The following is a 21,731-nucleotide window of genomic DNA, read 5'->3' as shown; positions in this document are numbered from 1 at the left end:
AGTGGTTGCTCTTTCACGAAGCCAATAGAGAGGAGGTGGCTCAAATCAACCTTCTATGTTTGGCTATTGTAACATGGATCATATAATAACGGGAAAAAATGCTGCCCCATGTGATAAATCCACCTTAGGGTTAACTTGTAAGATGTGAGCTCGAGTCAGATGACTCGAGCAACAGCACGAGATAGTTGACGAGAACTTGTGACCAGCTGATTGGATGAGCGCAACGTCTTTGCTGGCACCGTATGGCAAAACTCGCGTTCACCGTCGTCAAGTTCCGCGTCGGCTTTTGTGTCTGAAGCTACTATTGGTTCTAGAGCTCTACTAGCTAGAGGAAACCGGAAAGCATGGGTGTGCTTTCTCGCCGAAAACACCCAACGACAAACCGTTTTTCAATGCTGATATGAATCAAAACTCTTGTTTGGAGCCAGAATACTCACAGCCAGCACGAGAAGTAAGTGGACCAGGACACCCGCGAGAAACACACGAGCCGTGAATTTCATTAAATTCAGGATCCAGCTTAAGCTATCTAGCTTACACTTCGAGACTCAACCGGTGCAGATTAAATGTCCGCAATGGACGGCATGCAAATGCCCAACGGAGAGGAGATCGCGAGTATTCTGTCGAGCAAAGGTCCCGTGGTGAAGTGTGTTCTTCTTAAGCATATGCGACCAACAGGGCGCGATGTCAAGCCTCACCCGGCTAGTCCAAAAGCTGCGGAGGAGCATAAACGAGAAGTCCTCGTTGAGTTAATTGAGGAAATCGAAATTGATACCACCCCATCAAAGAGCGAAGTCAAAAAGGTTCTTGGGGGGCCTTTTACGTTCCTCGGGCAATATCCCGACGAAGGGATAATATTGATGGTGCGAAAGGATCTTCCCGATGACCTGGAGATGCAGTCGACAAAGACGCTTCGCGACCTTTGTTTCGATACAAATATTGACACAAAATCTATGGTAGAAAAACAAGAGCTTGTGAGCGCCCTTATCGATTCCCAGCTGCCTGTAAATCCACATTCGCTACAGCCACCCTTTGATGGTGTCGTAGTTCGTGGTGACATTCTCTTGATGAAAGTTGCCGAAACAGACGAATTCTTGGACGCGGACGGTCGCTCAAGCGGCGAAGCCAGCATTGCAATTCTGTCAAACGAAGACTTCTTCTTGCATTATACGAAAGCTCAGTGGGTCGCCTTCGCTTCCCGTACAGACGTCGTTGCCCCGGAAACACCGCAGCATAACGACGACTCTTCGGCAAGCGAAGATGAAGAGGGTGAAGATGACGAAGACTTTGATCTTCAAGATGAGGATGCCAGCGACGAGGACGCTAGTGATGAGGATCGCCAAGCAATGTTAAACTTAATAATGGGGGAAGTTTTGAAAAAATTTCGATCAGAGAATGGACGTGGCCCGAACACGGAAGAACTTCTCGAACTGCGGAGTCAGGTTGCCACTCAGCTCGGGGTTGAGGTTGCCAGCATTGATGCAGAACAAGACAGAAAGCGAGAAATCAAAGACGAAGACCGCGCCCATATCCAAAAGAAGGTAAAATTTACTTCGCCTGAGGAAAAGGGAATCGCAGAAGAAAAAGATTCGAACGCAGTGGCTGAAAGTCAACCGGAAGATAAATAATTTTCAGACGTTTCATTCGTCGCCCTTTTATAATGAATGGGTTCTTGGTTCAAAACGTGTGTCTTTAGAAGCAATTATATTCTCATGTCTCAGGGAGCGCACGCTTTTTAGCAATCGACGCATTCTTCCCAAGATAGAGTCGTGAGGAATCTAATGGTCCATTGGGAACGGCTCCTCCCCCACGCGATTTTCTTGCTCTCACTGGGACGCTCTTTGAATGTGTAGGGATTTCTTGGTCTAGCAGGAACTGTGCGATACGTTCTTGGGCTTGGAGGAGCTGCTCCAAGAGCTCCAGTTTCTCTTTTTCGTCCTCTGATTGTTCTGTTATTTTTCCACCGGTATCATTTCCTAAACTTTTTTCCGTCGACGATGCCTTTTCCTGCGCTAAAGTAATTTCCTTGACTTGCCTCTTCAATTCAGCTATCTCCTCTGCTTTTTTTCGGCTTAGCTCTTCGATTGCCTGCAATTTATCTTCCTCGGTTCTTCGAAGAAATTCCTGTACAGCTATGTTTCTTGTTTCCTCTGGTGTACTTCGTAGGATTGGCAAACGCAATGATTTACGTTTGATATATGTGCAGTAAAACCCACTTGAACATGGAATATGCATCGCAAAAATTAACACCGCTGTAGTCTTCATGTTGTTGTAGCCCAACAAAGCCACAACAATGAAAATTGCAGAAATTAGAAAACGGCTTTCGGCTACCCTCTGTCTGCTGATCGCAAATGCCTGGCAAAGCAGGAAATTCCCTCACGATGTCAAACAAAGTCAATATTCTGTCAGGCAGGTCGAATCAGGCAATAAAGCACGTCGTGTCTGTGTCACTGACAGCTATTCGCAGAAATTTTCGTATTAACTGTACGTTACTACTAACAGTAAAACTATAAGGAGCCACAGAACAGGGAAAAAATTGACGTCGTGTAGGGTTGCATTTTCCAGGGTAGCGCCGATATTAGGCGTTGCACATAGCGATTATCTATACTCATTCGCAAAAGCGTTTTTTGCGTTACCTCTTCAAATATACTTCTCCAGATGATGGTGAAAGATGTAATAGAAAGGATGTAGCATAGTATCATCTCAACGTGGCCACCTTGTGTTGGTTACAAGGCCCCGAAAAGGGCTATGAGGATACTGAAGAAATTCCCAATCCCGCAGGCATCTAATTGGCTCTTTTCCATCTGTTCTCCTTGTTTCCCTGCTAACATAATCTGGGTGAGGAAGAGAACTGCGGCATGCCCGACTAAGAGCGACTTTTGTTGCTCTGTTGATGTGAGTATTGTTGACGCGGCCAAAATAACAGTAACCCAAAGCATTTCTAACGAGAAAGCTTTCAAAACGTTCTGAAAAATTGGACCAGTGGAGTCGCCTATGTATGCATTGTTGCCATCCCCAAAAACTATATCAACAAGGCGTACGGCAGAGAGCACACAATGCACAGCGACAGCTATTGTGGAAACTGGAAGCTTTCTACGCCGATCAAACGAGTTAGTTCGCAGCTGAATTGGCAACGGAATGACAGGTAATGCCGTCGCTATCTGCCAAAGTGCATATGCGAGAAAGCCCATATAGATAACACTCTGAAAGACGGCCATCGACGGGTTTAGATATTCCAGCATGAAAATGCCACTTGCCAGGTATGTCAGAATGACAGCCGCTGACAGGATCACCAAACGCGACTCGAGCAGCACGTGCCCATTTGCTGCTTTCGCGAGCGCTACAATGAGCACGTGAACATGAAAGTGGCCAAGTGACAACCAATTCAATGCCCAAGTTTGATCGGCAGTGCATTTCCACACGTTGATGTAAACGCATCTCAATGGGTTGAGTGAACTTAGGAGGGCCGAGTTGACCAAGCCATGAGTTAGGAACAGCAGCAATATCGAGATTGTAGCAGAACAGTGTTGACCTGCAGTGGACATGATAGACCTGAAAATCTTTCACACGTACTACACCCAGGCAGCCGACCCCCAAACCTTGTGATGTCGAAGAATTGGCCGTTCAACCAAGTTTGGAGCTACGATACTGTTGGTTTCATTCCGATTGATGTGACAGGCGAAACAGCCCTGGTTCTGTCTCGTAACGCGCGGTTTTTGAATGAAAAATTCTACGCGATTTTTTACAGTCAATTTCAAATACTATGTTTTGTGCCATTGTAATTTGAATCAATATACCGGTAAGGTAGCCTATTTAATACGCAATTGGATATACGGTGTTACAACAACTGTTTTTGTTAGTGTCCCCGAAAATGCGGTAGGCCAACACACTTTCAAATTGCTGACTGTAAACAATTTGGCCTTTTACTAAATCATCTTACAAGGATGAAGTTGCCGGTATCTATGTCCCTGCTAGCTTCAAGTAAATAAATGGGATTAGAGGAGGTACAGGCTCTCCGGCGGCTAAACTTTAGAGGGATCTTTCATATTGAAGTGTCCAATCAGGCCATCAAGTCCTGATATTAGCGGGTGCATTTCGAGAAGAAAAGCGGTGAGATCCCCTCCCTTTTGTCCAATATGTTCAGGGCCATGAAGTGATGTGTCGACTGCTGGTGGCCTTACTTTTGGGTGCCCCCCGTGACACTGCTTAAGAAACTGCTGCACTTCGAGAAACATGCCAATAAAATGATTCCGCTCTTGAGGAGATTGTATGTTATCACAAACAGCATCTCTTGTTAGAACAGTGGCCTTTTCGGATGAATTCGATGGAGACAGATCTCTGGACATAATTTCTTCGGTTTCCTCCATAAACTTCAGAATTACGCTAGCTTCCGGAGCCGATTTGAACGAATTCCAAAAAATTTGCTTTAAGAAGAATCCATGATAGTCGCCATAAACTCGATCATATGCTGAGCGAACGGCTATCTTGAATGACGGAAACGCTGTTGGTACCTTAGAAATGTATTCAAATGAATTCACCTGGAAACTCAGTTGCCGCATGATCCAAAGGATACCCGACGCACCCGATTTCTCGACCAAATAAGGTAGCTTTGGGTGCACACCACGCTGTACTTCGTAATCCAGCAATTGCCAAATTGTAGGTCTAATAGAATTGACTCCGTTGTGAGAAGTTTGGCTTTCCAATAGCTCATGTACAGCAGCTTCTATCTTTCCAATATTTTGCACCAAATCGCGACGTGTCAGCGCCATCCCAAGTGCGTAATTTCGATATCCTGCTGGGGTAAGGCGAAGAAGTCTCCATTCCGCAAATACTCGAACGGCTGCTGAAAACAGGAGTACGTCCATATCTCCAAAGTTCCTAGGACTGCTACTCTGCGCGTTTGGTTCTTGCACCATTGACGCACGATGTAAGGGGGGAAGCGCGTGATCAATTGCGGTAACAACGGACAAGGCCTGGACCCGAATTTCTGAAAGAAAGGCTTTAAGTTGAGCGTCAGTCCATATATTGTATTGTATTGCGTAGCGAAAAATGCTCCCCATATCCTTTACCGACAGTTTCTCAATATCCTTCAATTGAGCAAAGCACGTTTTGTCTGACAGTGACAGAGAAGCCCTGTGCGAGGTCGACTTGCCGTTCATCGACATTAGCCGGTCCGATATGACAGACATCGACATGGAACTACGGATTCTCACGATGGTTCCGTTTGAAGCAACGCTCTTCAGAGCCGATGAACCTGTTTGAGCCAATTTTTGAGCTCCTAGCAAAGAACCAAACCATTTCCGCCCAAAAGCAAACATTGAAAATACGAAAATTACAGCCCTGAGACTTTCCTGCTGCAGAATCGTTCGTATTGTCCAGAAATTATTAAGAAAGGAAACACGCTCCTCCTGCAAGCAATTAGAAAGATACGCTGCTATCAATACAAGAGCCAACAAGACTTGTGCGTCGATCGTCAAAGCCGGTCCCACCACGGAGTATCGAAGCCGTAGAATCGGCGTTTCAAAAAACGAAGATCGGGAACTTCTGTTGCCGTCGGCAACCATAGGTTTTTCGACTGAAATACACATTTATCAGTCAGCACAATGAGATCCTTTCAAAGTTAGAAGAGTGAGTTCATAGGAGGCAAAAGCGATATTTCTTGCGGGGCTTTCCGATTTCTATACTCTCAATCTTGAACGGCTCTATCGACACAGAACGCGATGAACCGAAGGTGTCAAAAACTGACATTTAGCCTGGCGCGAAAACACCTGATGGTACCTGGAATAAAAAGTTGATCGCTTGCTCGCCAATGAACGCCGATGAACGATAAATGACCCAAATACGTCATCGGCTGTATATAGGTGTTGACTCCTCCGGAAAATCTGACGGCATGTGATGTTCCGTATTACAGTCAAAATTTGGATGGTGTCAACTGTGCGGCAGCGAGGTCTCGCGTTCGTAAGCCATATAGACTTGAGGTGGACTCCATCCATCAGGGGCTTGAAATACTTCCACGTGGAGCAGCACATGGAATCTGTAGAATTTCTGCCTTACATTGCAGTGAAACTAACTTACAGTAAGGTTCCATGGTGGAGTCGCTTTCACAGTCAATATGACTGCTTCAGCGACTTTCACACGTAAACTATGCTAAATTGTGAGAGTGATTAGATAGGATTGATCTAACTAACAGCAATCGTAAAACGCTCCAGCCTGGAATTTCTTGTACCTGCTGCAATAACTTTGGACCACTGACATGCTACTACTATGACATGTCGAGGTCGAATCTCTCGTCATTTTACATTAAGTGGACTTAAACCTTGGTGGGATCGTCCATATTGAGCTCATCAAAAACTAGGGCAAGGTCATCCAAGAGTGGACGGACAACCTCTAGGTAAAACTCAATGTGCTTGTGTGCATCCTTGATCATTTCCTTGGCAATGAACGATTCTCTGTCATTTTCATCCGAGCTGTGAATGTTGCAGCCGCCACCTCGAACGTCAGAACCTGGTGATGCCATGCCAGAATTGACAAGCTGTAGAAAAGCCTCTACAAGATTCTCGAATTCCCTACTAGCGTTCAGTAAAATGACATCAATCAGATTGCCCTTAGGCGAAATGTTCATTCCTTTGGCTGAACATCGTGATTCAGAGTCAAAATGCAACACCAATTCATCAGCGGCAGCCTTGACTTCTTTCAGCCGTTCTGGGTTCATATGCTGGTAGATTTCTTCTGCCTTTGGTGCTGATTGAAAAGAGTAGCTGAAAATCTTTTGTACAGCCCAACCATGATACTTGTCGTAAACCTCCTTATAGGCCGACGCCACTGCTCTCTCTGTTGTCGGAAAGCTTTCCGGTACGACTAACAGATTGCCAAAAACACCTGTTTGGTAATGTAGCTGTCGTCTCACCCAAAGAATGCCCATCGCCGCGGTTTTTTCTTTCAGGCGAGGTAGACGATTTGTTGGATGAATGTCCATGTCAACTTCGTCTTGCATTAGCTCTCGAATCGTTGGCGAGCAAAGATTCGAGGATCTCAATTCAATTATAGGGCAGCCGGTTTGCGATTCGATTTCTGATAGCGAACGCAAGTCTCGTTGATTGTCTAGCCAAGAATGAACTGCCTGTTCAATCTTTGCAACGTTTTGGACGACATCCTTATGACCAAGATTCATTCCAACAGCATATCCCTTGTATCCTTCTGGAACCTGCCGGAGGATACGCCATTCCGCAAATATTCTCATAGCGGCCGAAAATTTCAGCGCATCGACGCTTCCATTCACTCGATGATTCTTCGTCAAAACACAGGCATCTTCGACATCGATGCCGCGCGACTCGGAGACAGCTTCCCTGATGGAGAGAATCATTCTGCGCACTCGGGTGGTCAAGCTGTTCAAAAACTTATCCTCGTTGAAATCTGTGGACGAGCTTTCTGACGCATATCGGAAGGCCTGCGCTACCTCGCCGAGAGAAAGCTCAGCGATCTCATCTTCGCTGAAGAACGGTTTCTGAGCTGAAATAGATGACACATGCTTCGTAAAAGTGCCCGTATTTCTTCCCTTAGTGTGGACCCGCGGCGACATCTTGTTGGAGAGACTTCCGCTACGAATAAGCGATATACTGCTGAGTAGACTTGTCCGGTCATCGTCCGACGAAAACAGCGCCTCTTGGATTTGTCTCGTCAAGGACTCCAATGTTTCTAGCCAGCTTCCTGAAGTTGTCCAATAATCTTCCCTTCTCAGATCCAACCCGCCAGTAAAGGGAAGGATTGGGGAAAGAAATTCTGTGACAGAACTAATCGCAGCAGAACCAAGGCTAGACCGTGTGCGTGCAATGGATGTACTCGACTTATACCGAAAGGGCGGTCGAATAACATCGGCGGACAGAGCGTCATAGAAGTCTGCTGGTGATTCTAGTCGGTATATGTGAGAAAGTGCTAAATCTGTCAAAGATGCTAGCGCTAAAACTAAGACAGAAAGCTTGCCAAGAGTCCACGTTCCGATGGGGAAGCTGGACGCCGACGGGGGAAATGAAGAAGCGGCGGAAATGGCGGTTCCGTTCGGCCAGCCTTTTCGTAGTAACAAATTGTCTGTAGTAGCTGTTGCGGAGCACTGTTCTGACAGGGATGGCGCGAAAACAGAGGTACTGTGGTTTAACCGCATTGAAGTAAGAGTTACAAAGAAAACGAGTTAGAAATGCAATATGTGTTCACTGTCAGGGCGCGGTAAAAGCGCGTGGTATCGCTGTTCCTGTGTGTACGCCTCCGGGACACAAAATTTACGAAGTTGACCAGAGACAAAGAGAACCTTTATCTTGACTGGGCGGACACCGTCGAAACATAAGCTAGTCTCTGCAGAGCACGAGCTTGATCTGGCGATTGTAACGAAAAACACGTCACCGCCCGGCCGGTTTGAAAAAAAATGGTGAAACACCATTTTGACTCAGTCGACTATTCCACACTGACAGTGACACCAAGACCATCAACCACGGAAATAGAGCGGATCGCAAGTTCGTCCTTTACGGCAGGGCGATCAAAAGCCATATCTGATTCTACAGCAATGACTTACCAGTTAGAAAAGTTGTCCCTTGCAGCTCTTTGGCTGAAGGCCGATGCTACAACGGTGGAGCTATCAGCCGGATTCCGAAGACTGGACCGAAGAAATCGTCCAAAATCGACAGATCTTGCCTTTTTCATTCGCGAACTTTTTGCCAAGTCGCACCTGTGCTCCTCCGCAGCAACATGATTTGCTGCTCTTGTCTCCATCGCTTAGTAGGGAGGAGTATAGAAGTCTTGCTGTATCTCTATAGGTAGCAGTGTAGCCATGGATGATGACTTCGTTTTGCGACGATTGATGGTTTGACTATTCTGCCCTTTTTTGAAGGATTTTTTCGCTCTGGACGGTTACGATGACGGAAAACTAGGACGTAGAAATTTTGTAGGATCCGGTGGTAGTCCATCAAAATAATGACCATTGGTTTTCTGCCTCTTTCGACTCGTCACATTATTAATTTTTACTAGGGTTATGACGTCGCATCAACGTCCGCGAGAGCTCAACATAGAATACCAGATTCTGGCGCCACAAATTATGGCTTCATCTTTCGTCCGACCAACGATTCTTTGCTATATACTTCCTCTCTTGTCGAAAATCTGCTTGGCTTCGAACTGCTCTAGTGCAGGAAAGGTCTACGGACGACAGTGGAGGCCTTACTCAAAGAGACTCTATCGGTAAATAATTGTGATGAAAGACTTACTATTCGACTAGCAAAAGTTACATGAAAACCTTATCAGCGCTAAATACTCGCGGTCCAATCTTATTGTTCCAATATTTCGTCAAGAGAAGTTGTCCAGCATTCGGGATCAGCTCCGTCAATTTCGTGTGCAAGCAGCAGATGATTTTGCTCTGGGTAAAAACGATGTTGTGGGCTGTAGTGTCGTAGGCTACTAACGGAAGTCATGTAAAGGTCACAATAACGCCTGAGTGAATGAGCAAACAATGACGGTTGATATCTCGCCCGGAAGACACTACCAAACGGATTGCCCAAAACATCAGATTCGCGGTCCCGCCACACAGATACTAGTCGCTCCAGGCAGTCGAGCACCTTTACATCTTCAGCCGTTCGCAATGAAGTGCCGAGTTCGTCTTGCAGCAGGCGGAGCGCATGAAGTAGCAAGTCAATGGTCCGTCGTGCCAAGGCAAAATCAGTTTCCGTTTGCAGCTCCATTTCGTACCCCACTTCCGGAGTCACGGCTGCAGTTGTCCAGCTGAATTCTCGTTTTGCGTCAACTAGATCAGCAAAAAGCGAGTCACCAACGTAAAGAACGTTCGCCGTTGCCATATCTAGAGACCCACTAGAGATACCCCATGTATCTTTGCTTTCAATCTTATTTTCTACCGTGGTCCAATCCATGAGTCGCATCAGCTCTTTCAAACATCCTTCAGTGTATACTTTACCTCTCTCAAAGCGTTCTACTCGTTTAAACATAAGTCGGCGCGTTTCTTGACATATTTCTCGGAACGGCCGGGAGTCATCTGTATAAAACATTGGCTTACCAGCGCTGGTAATAATGGCATCCCATTCGTCCCTCCAGTTATTTCCGAGGACGTATCGCATCCCGGCGTCCACGTACCAAAACGGCGAATTGCTAACTAGAATGAGATGCTTACCGGAATTTTTCAGCGTATCAAGCACTTGTTTGAGATGTGGCGTGGGATCAAAGTACCGCTCTGTTAAGAAATGTGATACTTGAGAAAAGCAATCGTTTCACATCAGCCGGATTCAATGTCTTCACTCACCAGGATCTTGGGCAACGAGACGATGAAAGTCGCCTGAAATATGGGTTCCACCAATGGCAGACAAAACATCGGTAACGACATTTTGTGGGCAGAAAGGAATTTGGCGTTCCTTGAAAAATTGAACTGTGTCTGCAATGAGACAGCATTCTGCCATGCTGAAAAGATCATTCAATGGTTTGAGACGCTTTCGCCGCTCAGAAGGCGTAAGAGCTCGTTTGCCTCGGTATTCTTTGTAAATGCGAGATGTCGGGAGCTTTTCTCGGCCTTCCCATGCCACGGCGACCTTGTGTGTATACGATAAGTGGCATATCCATCCCGTCTCTTTATCCACAGCCAACCCTCGGATTGAGAAAAAAGGATCAAACTTCAATCCGACATTCAGCATTTCAGTTGGGTACTGTCTATCATCAACCAATCGTTCCAGAGCCATTTCGTAAAGAAGCTCCAAAAGATTTTCCGTGTACGTAACAAGGGTATAGTCATAATCAAATCCTACCGTGTCAACTTTGCCGAGGTCCACATAATTGTTGGCAAATATTCGCTCGTGACTACGGCCCGCCTCTTTCGCAGCAATAGCAGCACGCATCTCCACTCCTTTCGAATTCTTGTGTAGCCCACGTAAAATACTTTCCGTCTTCTCAAGTATCTGATTTACGCCGCGGTGAGAGTGCCTTGGTAGACACACTGGTGGTGAAAGAGAAAGCGTGCGACTTATGAGTTGACAAGGCTCACGGTAGCAAGCAGTCTTTTAAGGGCAGCAACTTGCAACTAAACTTACTGAAGTCTTCAGGTAACGACTCGTTGCCGGAAAGGTTAGTCTTATCGCCTCGCAGAGGAGGCAATAGTTCGACCATATCGTCAGTATTCATAGATTCGTAACCATCCAGATTCTTTCTCCCGGCCTGATCATGTGTCGCTCTTAAAATTGTTCGGTAAACATTACAAAACGATTGCCGGTTCATGGGAATCGAACGAGGAGCGAAAGCGCCTGTATTGATGACCATTCCTGTAAGAAACACGGACATAAGACCTCCTCTAGCAGAGGCACGATGAGATGACATAGTGGGAACGCCAGATAGCTGGAAAGATTTCACACTAGAGAATCGCTGCCTTCGATCCCCTCGAAGGTAGCTTGAGAAAATGGTGTTTGATCGTTCTTACGACTGGAATGGGATTATGTTTAAAGTTCCCAAAGCCAGTAACGACGTTTCTGAAAGCTGTGCTCGACAGGGAAGATACTCAGGTATTTCGGAATGCACTCGACTCCCCCCCTTGAGTCTCTCACTCTAAAAGTTGCCTTCAGATAGCGAAAACCCCAGCGTCCAGCAGTTCATCACGTAAAAACGTCTGTCACTGCCTCACATGAAAATAAAATATAGTCCATGACATTAACAGAAAGTTTTCTGTCAAAAAGTCAAATTCACCACACAGTCAATACAAATCGCCTAGTAAGCTATCCCGGGACTTACACTGTAACAATTAAGTTGAGACAACAAAGTCCCCAGCGGATAGCTGTTCATGACGTAAAATCACTTATTACAGCGAGTTGATCGACGCAAGAGAGCCACCCCTATCTGACAATTGTTCACCTTCAAAGCTAGCTTCTTTATGTTAACGAAGACATTTTGTAAGTGAAATAGCAGTATCAATCATTTTAGTCTAGAGAAGATACGTAACGTGCCGTGGCCGCTTTTGCCAGACGGAAAGCATTGATTGCCAAAGACAGCAACTCACTTTTTGGAAATCATCTTTCCCTCAGGACAGACAAAGTATAGCTGCATATTGAAAAGCACAACAGCTTGGAACGTCTGTTGAAGGCAGCTTGTGGCAATTCTTTTGAAAAGCAGCTTGTGTTAACGACTGGACTCCACTGGCAATATAAACTGGTCAACATAATGACATCAATTCTATCTATCTAGTTACACTGGCGTTACAAACTTATCAGTAAGCAAATAACAACATGAACTCGTACTAAACATAAAGAACATGATAATTTATCTATCCCGTGACAAACAGAACCTTTTTACTATTCTTACTTTCCGGCTGACGCGATTACTCTGCAAAAGTTTCTGCACTTTCCGGCTGACGCGATCACTCTGTAATTTCTGCGTACGGCGGCTATATCTTCACTGTCAACATTACTCTATAGTTTCTGCACATACGTAGTCAATGTAATTTCTGCGCACAGCTAGAACTTACTTTAACCACACAGTTTGTTTACATTACTGATTCAAAGGAGGAAATACACTATTGATACTCCTTCCACACCCACTTCAACCACAGTTTGTTTACATTGCTGGCTCAAAGGAACTGCACCATTGTTAATCCTTCCCACCTAACCTCATCACTTATAAATCCCGCACAGCTTATTTGTTGTTGTTCCCTTCGTACTTTGTGCCTATTCTGTTTCGATTGCTGCTAATTCACGGAGCTTGATTCTTTGAGAAATTGTCTGTTCCGCGTCTTCCCTCAATTTGGGATGTCAGTGGCGTCAAAAGCGTGAAAATGTCGGTTCAATTGTCAAATCTTCCCGTGCTGACAAGAAAGAGTGCAAGGAGTTATGCTGCCTTAGGAGCAGGGAGTTATGATTTCTTAGGAATTATTCGACGTCCTCAATTTGGGATGGATGTCGGTTGCGTCCGTGATAAATATATAATTGGCTAATCTTCAAATCTTCCCGCGCTGTCAAGAAAGAGAGTACAAGGAGGCTTGATTTCTTAGGAATAATTCGACGTCCTCAATTTGGGATGGATCATGGATGTCAGTTACGTCGAAGGGTTATGATTGTTCCTTACATGTGAAGTCCTCCCTGCAATGAGGCAGCTTGATTTCATCACGGGAATTTGAATCGAGCAACCAAGCTTTTTATTATCCTCTAACGGCGGCTAACTGTTTTGAAAAGCTACCAAATAATTTAGTAGGCTTTGTCGATTCCATAAATTTGCACCTAATCGTGGAAAAGTAAATCTGTTTCATTCATTTAGGGTGGAGAAAGCAATCAATTTTAATACCAACGATTCTTATAGAGGATGAAAAGCTGCGTGTTCATAAAAAGCATTCGTAATAAGCGTATAAATTGAAAAAGCTCCATGTGTGCGGTATTCAAATAGGCTTATAAAAAAAGCTGCATGTGTTTGAAAATATTGATTCGAGCTACCAAATTAAGGATTAGGTCCTACGCAATCAGTGAAAAGAAGCACTTTGATGAAGAAAAATCACTGTAAGCGATCAGCGTATTGGTTTAGTGGCAACAGAATTTCAAGTAATGAAGTAGGCATTAGAATTATCAATCCGTTCGAAGGTTTGCCACTCTTCACGGAAAGATGAAATCGTTTACGGTAAAACCAAGTTAATTTTATATCACATGGTAAAATCGATTCATTGTTGAATAAAAAACTGTAGGACTTGTGTGATGCCTGAAAAGGACGTAACTTATCTGGATGTTGCTCATATTGTGATTTTAAATCACTTATCAGCTCTGTCACACGAATGGAATTGCTGTCGTGCCAAAAAGTTTGATAGATTAAATTTCTACCCTTATTTTCTCATCCTACTTTTCGATTCAATTCGGATATCAAATATGTAAACGACACAGCCTTCCTTTTTAAAAGAGCCATTAGTTGCAGACAAGAAAACTCGAAAAACAAAAAAACATTTACAGTTGTTTCATGTGATGCCAGACGGTTTCTTTATTGAACGTTTGAGATTTTACCAATGTTCACGTATTCAGTGTTATTGAACAAGTCTAGTCTGCATAATCGCAAATATGTTCTAAAAGGCGATAGCCGTGGCGAGCCTGATAAAAAGCGACCTGAAACCAAAAAAAATGAAAATCCAAAACTGCATTCGACATAGCACTTATTTGTTTTTCTCAATAAATGTGGAGTTGACCACATTTGTAGTTTGTTATACAGAAATCTTTGTTAACGTATTCGCAATAGATTCAATAGATGCCATAATGAATGAACTGAATGTAATTATAGTTCCTGAAGATTAAAACTCGACGCTTTAATTGCCTTAGTCGGCAAAGGTATTTAATAAATTGAAAAATACTCCTTTTTCAGGACGATTAACTCGATTCAAAAGGAAAAATTTTTTACTAGAAGAGTACGATACAACTCTTCAATCTGTTGTGAAAATGAACCGGATGTGTCCGTAGAAAAGTAAAAATTAACCCTTGCTCTATTTTCAATCAGAAAAGCAACTGGGAGAAAATTTGTTGCCAGATGAGTACAGAGTTTCGTGTAATTGTATTTGTCATGACGAACCGCCTAGGAATCGAAAACACACAAGAATCAAACATGCGTAAGCTTAACTATCATAAATTTTTGTTGAATCTTCTTTTATATTCAAAATGATGTCTGGTTTGTGTTACGTAGTAAGGATCTTTTTATTTATCCGTTGTTCCATTTTCTCTGTAGACGATACGTGCTGTTAATCTCCCTCTATTTCTAAACTGTTATTGCAACTGCAATATGTCTGGTTGTAGAGATCATTTTCTCGGTCTCTCTTTTTATTCATCAGTAAAATGCATATTTGCTACTGTGCTCTGTTTTCGATTTCGTTCACACTTTCTGTTTTTATTTCTCGACTGTCTGCGGTGCTCCCATCACGAATATGTGTCAATTCGAACTCTGCTGAACAAAGTGAGCTTTCTCGGCTGCATTTTTACATTAACTCAAGACGTCCGAAAAATGCGTCAATTCGGACTCTGCCGAATAAAGTGAGCTCCCAATCGACTGCATTTTTTTACATCAACTTAAGACGTCCATCTTTCCTTGCAGCCCCAGTCAGGTCGTAAGAATTCAAAAACGTGTCGAATTTTTCTTCTTGATGACTGAGAACGATCGATGGTGTTCATGCAAACGTTGTGGATGTTGTGCGTACTATAACTGCATTTATAACGGATTTCACTTTCACCCCAAAAAACCATAATTCTTCCACGCATAAAAACAATCTAAAAAATGTGTATCTGTGTTGTAAGGCTGGTTTGAAATACTTTCTACTTGGGTACAGAAATGAGCTGCTTCACCATCGCACTCCGAAGTTTCGCTGGCATGCGCAATTTCTATTTTACTCGTGAAAATATTTTGTGGTCAATTTTACCCTTTGACGAACCCAAACATGCCTTCTTGCTTGTAAAAGAAACCAAGTTATTTATTATTAATTAGTACAAATCAAATGGATTTCCTTTCGGAGACATTGGCGCGTCTCCTGTTGCAGCTTGTTGTTGCCCCGAACCAGGAATGGGGACGTTTGCAGTCAAAGAAGCAGGAGGATACATTGATGAAGTCGAAGCTAAGACCGGTGGCTGTCTACTGCCAGTAATTATGGTGGCAGAAGCAGCAGGAGGAACAACAGAATCTGTTTCTGAACTGGTCACAGTCAATGGGAACCTTATAATAAACTGATGAACTTGCAAGAGCTGATCCTCAGTCAAAGAACCAATCAATTCCTGCACCTTTTCCTCCAAAGGACTCCTTTCCGACAAATGCCCATTATCTGTTTGCTTCTCTTTGCCGTCTACAAGAATAGTATAGAATGGTTCAAGATCATCGTCCAAATGCACCTTCATGATCTTCGCTTTTCCCACGTAAGTGGAGCTCTTGTAGTACACAGTTTGGCCAGCCGTGAATTTGGATGGATGGTTTTCCATGTATACGGATGCTGTTTTACCATCATTTGGGGCGGAGTCACCGTCCGTAGATGTATTTTTCGCAGCTTCCGTAGGTGTTTGTCGATCTGGACCAGGGGAAGAGTGGATATGATGAATATTATGCTGTGACTTTTGCTGTTCGGATAATTCACTGATTGGCTGTTGATGAATCGACGTTTGATTCATAGCATGCGGCACGCTTCCTGCCTGGGAGGCAATATTACCCAAGTTCCCCATACCTCGTGTAATGGACGAGATGTGACTTTCTCTAAGACCGTCAGAAAGACTGATGCTACCGCCTTGGAAGTGCATAGGTTGCTGGACACTTGATATCGGTTGCTCTGTGTTACGTCCTTGCACGAAAGGTATACCTCCTTGAGTGATCGAACTATTGACTCCCCTGTGGTGCAGTCCATCATTGCCTGGAATGGAGCTGTCCTGTACGCTTTGTGAGCCAGGCGAAGCAAATTGCGCCCGCTGCATTGCCTTATTTACTTCACCTCCTGTACTTGAATTGGCAAATCCGTTCGGCTGTGGCGAAGGCATCTGCATTCGCGGTGAGCTACCGTTCGAAAATTGCTGCTGCCCCCCAGGAGCGGCCGATGCAGTGTTGAAATGATTGAATCCAGGCTGTTGTCTTGTGTTCTTCGGTGAAGCGGGCGCAGATCCCAAGTTAAAGGTGGCAACTCCGCTCGGCTGCTGAATTCGGTGGGAGTTACTGTTCGACGAAATTTGCTGTTGGCCTCCGTGAACCTTACCAACTGATGTTCCGTCGACATTCGGAAATCCAGAATGCGGTTGCTGTGCAGCGTTATCCGTGGCAGCAGGTGGACCTCCTGAATTAAAGTTGGCGAATCCGCTCGAGTGTGGCGACGGCTGCTGTATTTGGTGCGAGTTCCCGTTCGGCGAAAATTGCTGTTGGCCTCCGGGAACGCTTCCAGCCGCATTTGGATTGAAATTTGGAACTGCAGGTTGCGGCTGATTTGGAGCGTTGTTTGTACCATGTACACCTCCCGAATGAATGGTGGCAAATCCGCTCGTCTGTGCCGACGGAAGCTTTGCTTGGTGAGAGCTGTTATTGTTATTCTGAGGGAAATATTGTTGGCTCGCGGCAACACCAGCCGATGTTGCATTGAAATTGGCGAATCCTGGTTGAGGCAGCTGTGTTCCGTTATTCATTTTAGCTGGTGCCTGACCCGTGTTCAAATTAGCAATCCCGCTTGGTTGTGGCGACGATTGAGGTTGCTGAGATCCGCTGTTCGTCGAAAAGTATTGCTGAGGGTCTGCATAAGCACCAGAATTAAAATTGGCAAATCCTGGTTGGGGCTGTGGTGCTGTGGTAGCCGATGTGGCTCCGAATGCGCTTATCTGAGGGACCGGTTGCTGTTGCTGGGGAGCACCAGTGTTCGAACGGAATTGCGGCTGCTGGCTTCCGGAAGCAGCTACAGTAGATGTTGAAGCGTTCAAATTTGCAAAGGTGTTCAAAGGCGGCTGCTGTTGGGCACCAGCGTTTGTTGAAAACTGCTGTTGTCCCACAATAGTAGCCGCTGGAGAGTTGAAGTTGGCAAAGCCCGAGTTGGGCTGTTGCTGGATTCCGTTGCCATTCGATCCCGAAGCTTCAAAGTTGGCAAAGCTGTTGACGGCCTGTTGCTGTTGTTGCAGCTGCTGCCCAGGATTGGGAGGTCCGTGCTGGGTGGGTGGTGGCGCCGTGTTGAAATTAGCAAAGTTCGTTACCACGTTTGGTGCCTGAGGAGGAGGAGACTGCGCTGGTCCAAATCCTGATTGCGATGATCCCGCATTCGTCGTGGCGGTAGTGTTGTTACTCCCGAATGCGTCCCAAGCCGGTGCGGGAGAGGCGTGGTTGTTGTTGTTGCTCCAAAAATCGGTGGATCCTGCAGTTCCAGGCGCCGTCGGAGGAATCGCCACAATAGTCGCGTGTGGAGGCTGCTGTGTGGGATGCGGAGCCGCAGCCGTGGAAGAAGAAGGACGATACCAGGCACGATCCACATATTTTCGGCGAATCCAAGTCTTCAAATGTTGCGGATCGGTATTATCCTTCGGTTCCTGGATTCTTCCTCCCCTTGAGGATTGTGCGTCGTCGTAGGTCGCCAAATAGATAGCGTTAATGAGATCGTTGTTACCGACGCTCTGCAAGAATTCGACTTCCTTGTCGGTAAAGCTGGAATGTCCCACGCCCTTGACGCGTTGATTGAGTTCGCGGTGAATGCCGGCACAGGCGGGGCAAACGAAACTACCAACGGTCAAGTTGACGCAGGACGGGAGCTTGGCGCGACAATCGCAACAGCGCTTGTTCGGGGGCAATCGCTGGAGAAGGCGGACTTGATCGTCCGGCGACGTGGATGTGTTCTTCGAATGGCCTAGGTTCTGGCGACGAACGTTACGGGATCCGGCACCATTGTGACTTCCGGGAGGTTGCAACATGATGCAGTCAGTGTATGAATGAATGACTCACAGTCAATAATGCCTACGAATGATTGAATGATTGTGAATGTAACCTAACTTCTGGGGCGAGACGGTCTCGGAAAGGCACGACTCTACCAGCACACTGTGTATGATTCACAGCTTCAACCACCGTACGAGAGAGGTAGTAGTGACCGTTAGGGTGTGAAACTATGTTCTACTACTATGGTAGAGAGCGAAGTACGGATGAACGATTCTACCCGGGATGACTGACCCCCGCCGTGAGCCTGCGGTGAAAAGGCGCACGAGCATGTCGCAGCGAAGCGAACAACGGACATGCACGTACACTAGTATCCGAGAATCGGCGGGTATGGACAGTGACACACGTTCCAGTGTCGTGCGTGCGTGGACTCACAGTCAGTCCCGCCCGCCTGCCCCTCTCGGTGTGGTCCGACGACGGGCTGTTTCGTCGGAACCAACACTCGATCCGATACAGGCAGGGGTAGGGTAAGTGCCGCGTGGAAGGTATGTCTCTCCACCCCGTTCCGCACCCTCCAACGTCGTACCTGCTCCAGGACCCGGCTGGATGGATCCGTTCCTCGTCAAACCGTCCTCTGACTTTGTATCCCTTGGATCGTCATATCACTGTCACTCACCCATTCAACCCACCCTATCCAGACGCACCTTTCGTCCGCTGCACCTATCACTCTAGGTAGAAAGTTGCCCTACCGTCATTCATTACAAAGTCTCCGAGGTGCTACCGCTGTTTGTCATACTGGGAACAAACCAAGCAGTCAATCCATTCCTTTCACTCTGTCGCGTCGCGAGTCCAACCTATAACCTTTCCCCAACACAACGACAATAGCATCCATGTCGTCCACGAGAAGGGAACGTCTGCTTCCGCAGTTACGAGATGCTCTTGCGTGGACTGCGGTGCTACTACTACTGGGTTTACTACCCTTCGGCGCCGCGTCGACGACGGACGATTGGATGCGTTTGGATTACGCCGTCTTTCCGCGACGACACGTCGACGAAGCGGCGGTGCTGGAATGGGGACACTCGGCCATTATTTCCGCACTCGACGCATCCGTCGCCTGGTTTGGTCCCCAAACCTCACAGGCGGCTCTACTTGAAGTCGAAGCCCAACCCGTATTGGCCTCGCCCGTACACGGCGTATCCAATACGGTACAAGAAGCTTTGGATGCCCTCGAAGAACAAGCGAGCGACGTTGAGACGAACGAACAGGTCGCTAATTGGAGGAAAATCGTCCTGGATAATGCCGACGAAGTCCAAGGCAACGTCGTCGTCATGACGAATACGGGAGACTTGTCGGGACCCCAAATGGCCATGCTCGCCCAAAACAGTGGCGCGGCCGCCTTGTTGGTCGTCAACGTTGACGAAGACCGTCCCGATGATATATATCGACTCGCGGCGGATCGGAACACAGTGACGACGACGACGAAAACAGCCTTCGAAACAACAGCCACCACCACGCCGCACTCGCCGCACTTATTGACATTCCCACCGTCATGATCTCCATGAACGCCGCCAACGTACTTACCACCGCCACGGTGGATCCCAACGCTTCCTCGCGGCGACGCGTAGTCAATCACGGAATGCCCGATCGAGTCCGTTTGTACGCCGGCGGGGATCGACCCTTCTTCGAAGACGCCCAGGCCGAATCCCCCGCCGTGTATCTCATTCACAATGTTTTGACTCGCGAGGAATGCAAAGCCCTCCAAACGCGGGCGTCCACTCGTTTGCAGCCACTAGAGGCGATTGCGAGTACGGCTGGTGGTACACGCAGTCCACTCCAGTACACTACCGCATCTTCGTTGCGCGGAGACAAAAGTGGCGGTCCGTACTATGTCGGAGACGTATCACGCGTCGTATTGTGGCAAGGATTGTGGCAAAGTCAGGCCGCCAAGGCCGTGGAAGAACGCATCGAACAAGTTACCGGATTCCCGTCTACTCATTACTCCGATTGGATCGTGGATCGTTACGAAGCTGGTGCCTACGTCCGTCCCCACGTGGACAATATTTTGGCAGCCGACGGAACCGCCCCAATAGCCGTCCTCACCGTCTTTTTGAACGATGATGGCGGCGACGCCGCCATTGTCTATCCGTCCGTACCCACCAACGCAGCGGCTCAAAAACCACTGAAAATTCGTCCCCAGCAAGGCCTGGCCGTCGTCCATCACGTTACGGACGATCATCATCGGATCGATACCAACGCCGTGACGGGAGTCCTTCCGGCGTCTACCGAGCACGGTGATGCCTATTACCTTGCACGCAAGTACATTTATGCCACTCCCGTCAGTACCGCCCGCCGTCTGGTGCTTCCAGCACTGTCGTTGGTAGCAGCCGGTGGGGGAAATCTGCCCAGCCTGGTTGTTCGACTGCACGTCGCCATGCTGGAACAGTTTGGCGTTCCGCAGGGCAACGCAAATTTTGACAGGGTCTGTATCTTTGTCCCATTGTTGCTCGTGCTACTTCTAGTGCAGTACGTGGTCAATCGCCTTATGAACCAACCCTCCAAGCCACCGAGCAAGTCAGCCTCCGGAACCGGGTCGAGCTCTACAAGCGCAAATAAGAAGCGGGACAAGAAGCAAAATTAGGAAACACTCATAGTCCAAAGGATGTATTATGGCTTGGTGGGGCTCGGCGTTCGTGATGCAATCATACGGAACTCGTCGCACCCGTGTATTCGTTGCTTGGAGACGCAGTGTTATCCCTATGCTCTGGTTCCGTACGGTATGTTTTCAGAGACGTCGAAACTGTCAGCCCCCCCCCCCCCTCGAATCGAGAGCAATCCCAACCCTGGCAAATACTATACTCTTAGCTTTATAAAACGATTGGGTTCCACACGGTCACTCTTCTGAATATGCTAGTAATTCTGGGCTAGTTGATGCACTGCAATGTCAGCGCAGGTCAAGCAATCGATATTTGCGTTCAATGGTGTAGTAGAAGTGTGGAAGATACCTAGTGGAGGTCGCCCCGGGAGTTAGCGCCATATATGTAGGGCTAGGGTCACTGTGTTTGCTTGAAGGGGGGTTAGTTAGGGTGTGGTTGGGATGTGAGCGTGGACGACTCTGACCCAGTCGTACGATCGTGGCTACGACGTCCTCTGTACTTCTTGCGTACGCGTGCAGAACAGGAGTCACTGTCACTGACCGCTACCGTGCCCCCGCCCCCCCGCACGACCCGGACGCCCGACGGATTCCTGTGCTGACGTGTTGTTCAGGTTTGCGTTCTCATACATGCACTCCTTATCCCATTTACATACTCCCTTTATCCTTTCTTGCAATGGTATGGTTCGAAAGGAAAAGTAGGTTCAGACGCTCAGGAGAGATTAAGTTCCTCGAG

At 46.7% G+C, this 21,731-nt stretch overlaps 6 protein-coding genes across 6 annotated transcripts; 2 read left to right on the top strand and 4 right to left on the bottom strand.

The window, feature by feature from the left end:
- Positions 1–563: 563 nt before the first annotated feature.
- PHATRDRAFT_42781 (predicted protein) lies at positions 564–2,339 on the top strand (the record flags this gene model as incomplete). The annotated part of the gene is made up of 1 exon (XM_002177181.1): positions 564–2,339. One exon carries the CDS (start codon positions 564–566, stop codon positions 1,623–1,625), a length of 1,062 nt encoding a protein of 353 aa, XP_002177217.1. The 3' UTR covers positions 1,626–2,339.
- Positions 2,340–3,829: 1,490 nt separating this feature from the next.
- On the bottom strand, positions 3,830–5,702 carry PHATRDRAFT_42779 (predicted protein). The gene has a single exon (XM_002176685.1). It carries the CDS (start codon positions 5,583–5,585, stop codon positions 4,020–4,022), a length of 1,566 nt encoding a protein of 521 aa, XP_002176721.1. The 5' UTR covers positions 5,586–5,702; the 3' UTR covers positions 3,830–4,019.
- Positions 5,703–6,294: 592 nt separating this feature from the next.
- Positions 6,295–8,848, bottom strand: PHATRDRAFT_42778 (predicted protein). The gene is made up of 2 exons (XM_002176684.1): positions 8,561–8,848; positions 6,295–8,138 (listed from the first exon to the last, which is right to left on the bottom strand). The coding sequence occupies exons 1-2, from the start codon at positions 8,755–8,757 to the stop codon at positions 6,308–6,310; spliced, it is 2,028 nt and encodes a 675-aa protein (XP_002176720.1). The 5' UTR covers positions 8,758–8,848; the 3' UTR covers positions 6,295–6,307.
- Positions 8,849–9,380: 532 nt separating this feature from the next.
- Positions 9,381–10,826, bottom strand: PHATRDRAFT_1358 (predicted protein; the record flags this gene model as incomplete). The annotated part of the gene is made up of 2 exons (XM_002176683.1): positions 9,381–10,219; positions 10,289–10,826. Coding segments are annotated over 2 exons (1,377 nt in total), but the record flags the coding sequence as incomplete, so codon positions are not given.
- Positions 10,827–15,455: 4,629 nt separating this feature from the next.
- On the bottom strand, positions 15,456–18,386 carry PHATRDRAFT_42776 (predicted protein; the record flags this gene model as incomplete). Its single annotated transcript, XM_002176682.1, has 1 exon — positions 15,456–18,386. One exon carries the CDS (start codon positions 18,384–18,386, stop codon positions 15,456–15,458), a length of 2,931 nt encoding a protein of 976 aa, XP_002176718.1.
- Positions 18,387–19,235: 849 nt separating this feature from the next.
- PHATRDRAFT_31846 (predicted protein) lies at positions 19,236–20,983 on the top strand (the record flags this gene model as incomplete). The annotated part of the gene is made up of 2 exons (XM_002177180.1): positions 19,236–19,744; positions 19,834–20,983. The coding sequence occupies 2 exons, from the start codon at positions 19,236–19,238 to the stop codon at positions 20,981–20,983; spliced, it is 1,659 nt and encodes a 552-aa protein (XP_002177216.1).
- Positions 20,984–21,731: the final 748 nt, after the last annotated feature.

This window comes from Phaeodactylum tricornutum, chromosome 1 (assembly GCF_000150955.2).
Source record: "Phaeodactylum tricornutum CCAP 1055/1 chromosome 1, whole genome shotgun sequence".
Lineage (NCBI taxonomy): Eukaryota > Bacillariophyta > Bacillariophyceae > Surirellales > Neidiaceae > Phaeodactylum > Phaeodactylum tricornutum.
This window is presented reverse-complemented; position numbering and strand designations above follow the sequence as displayed.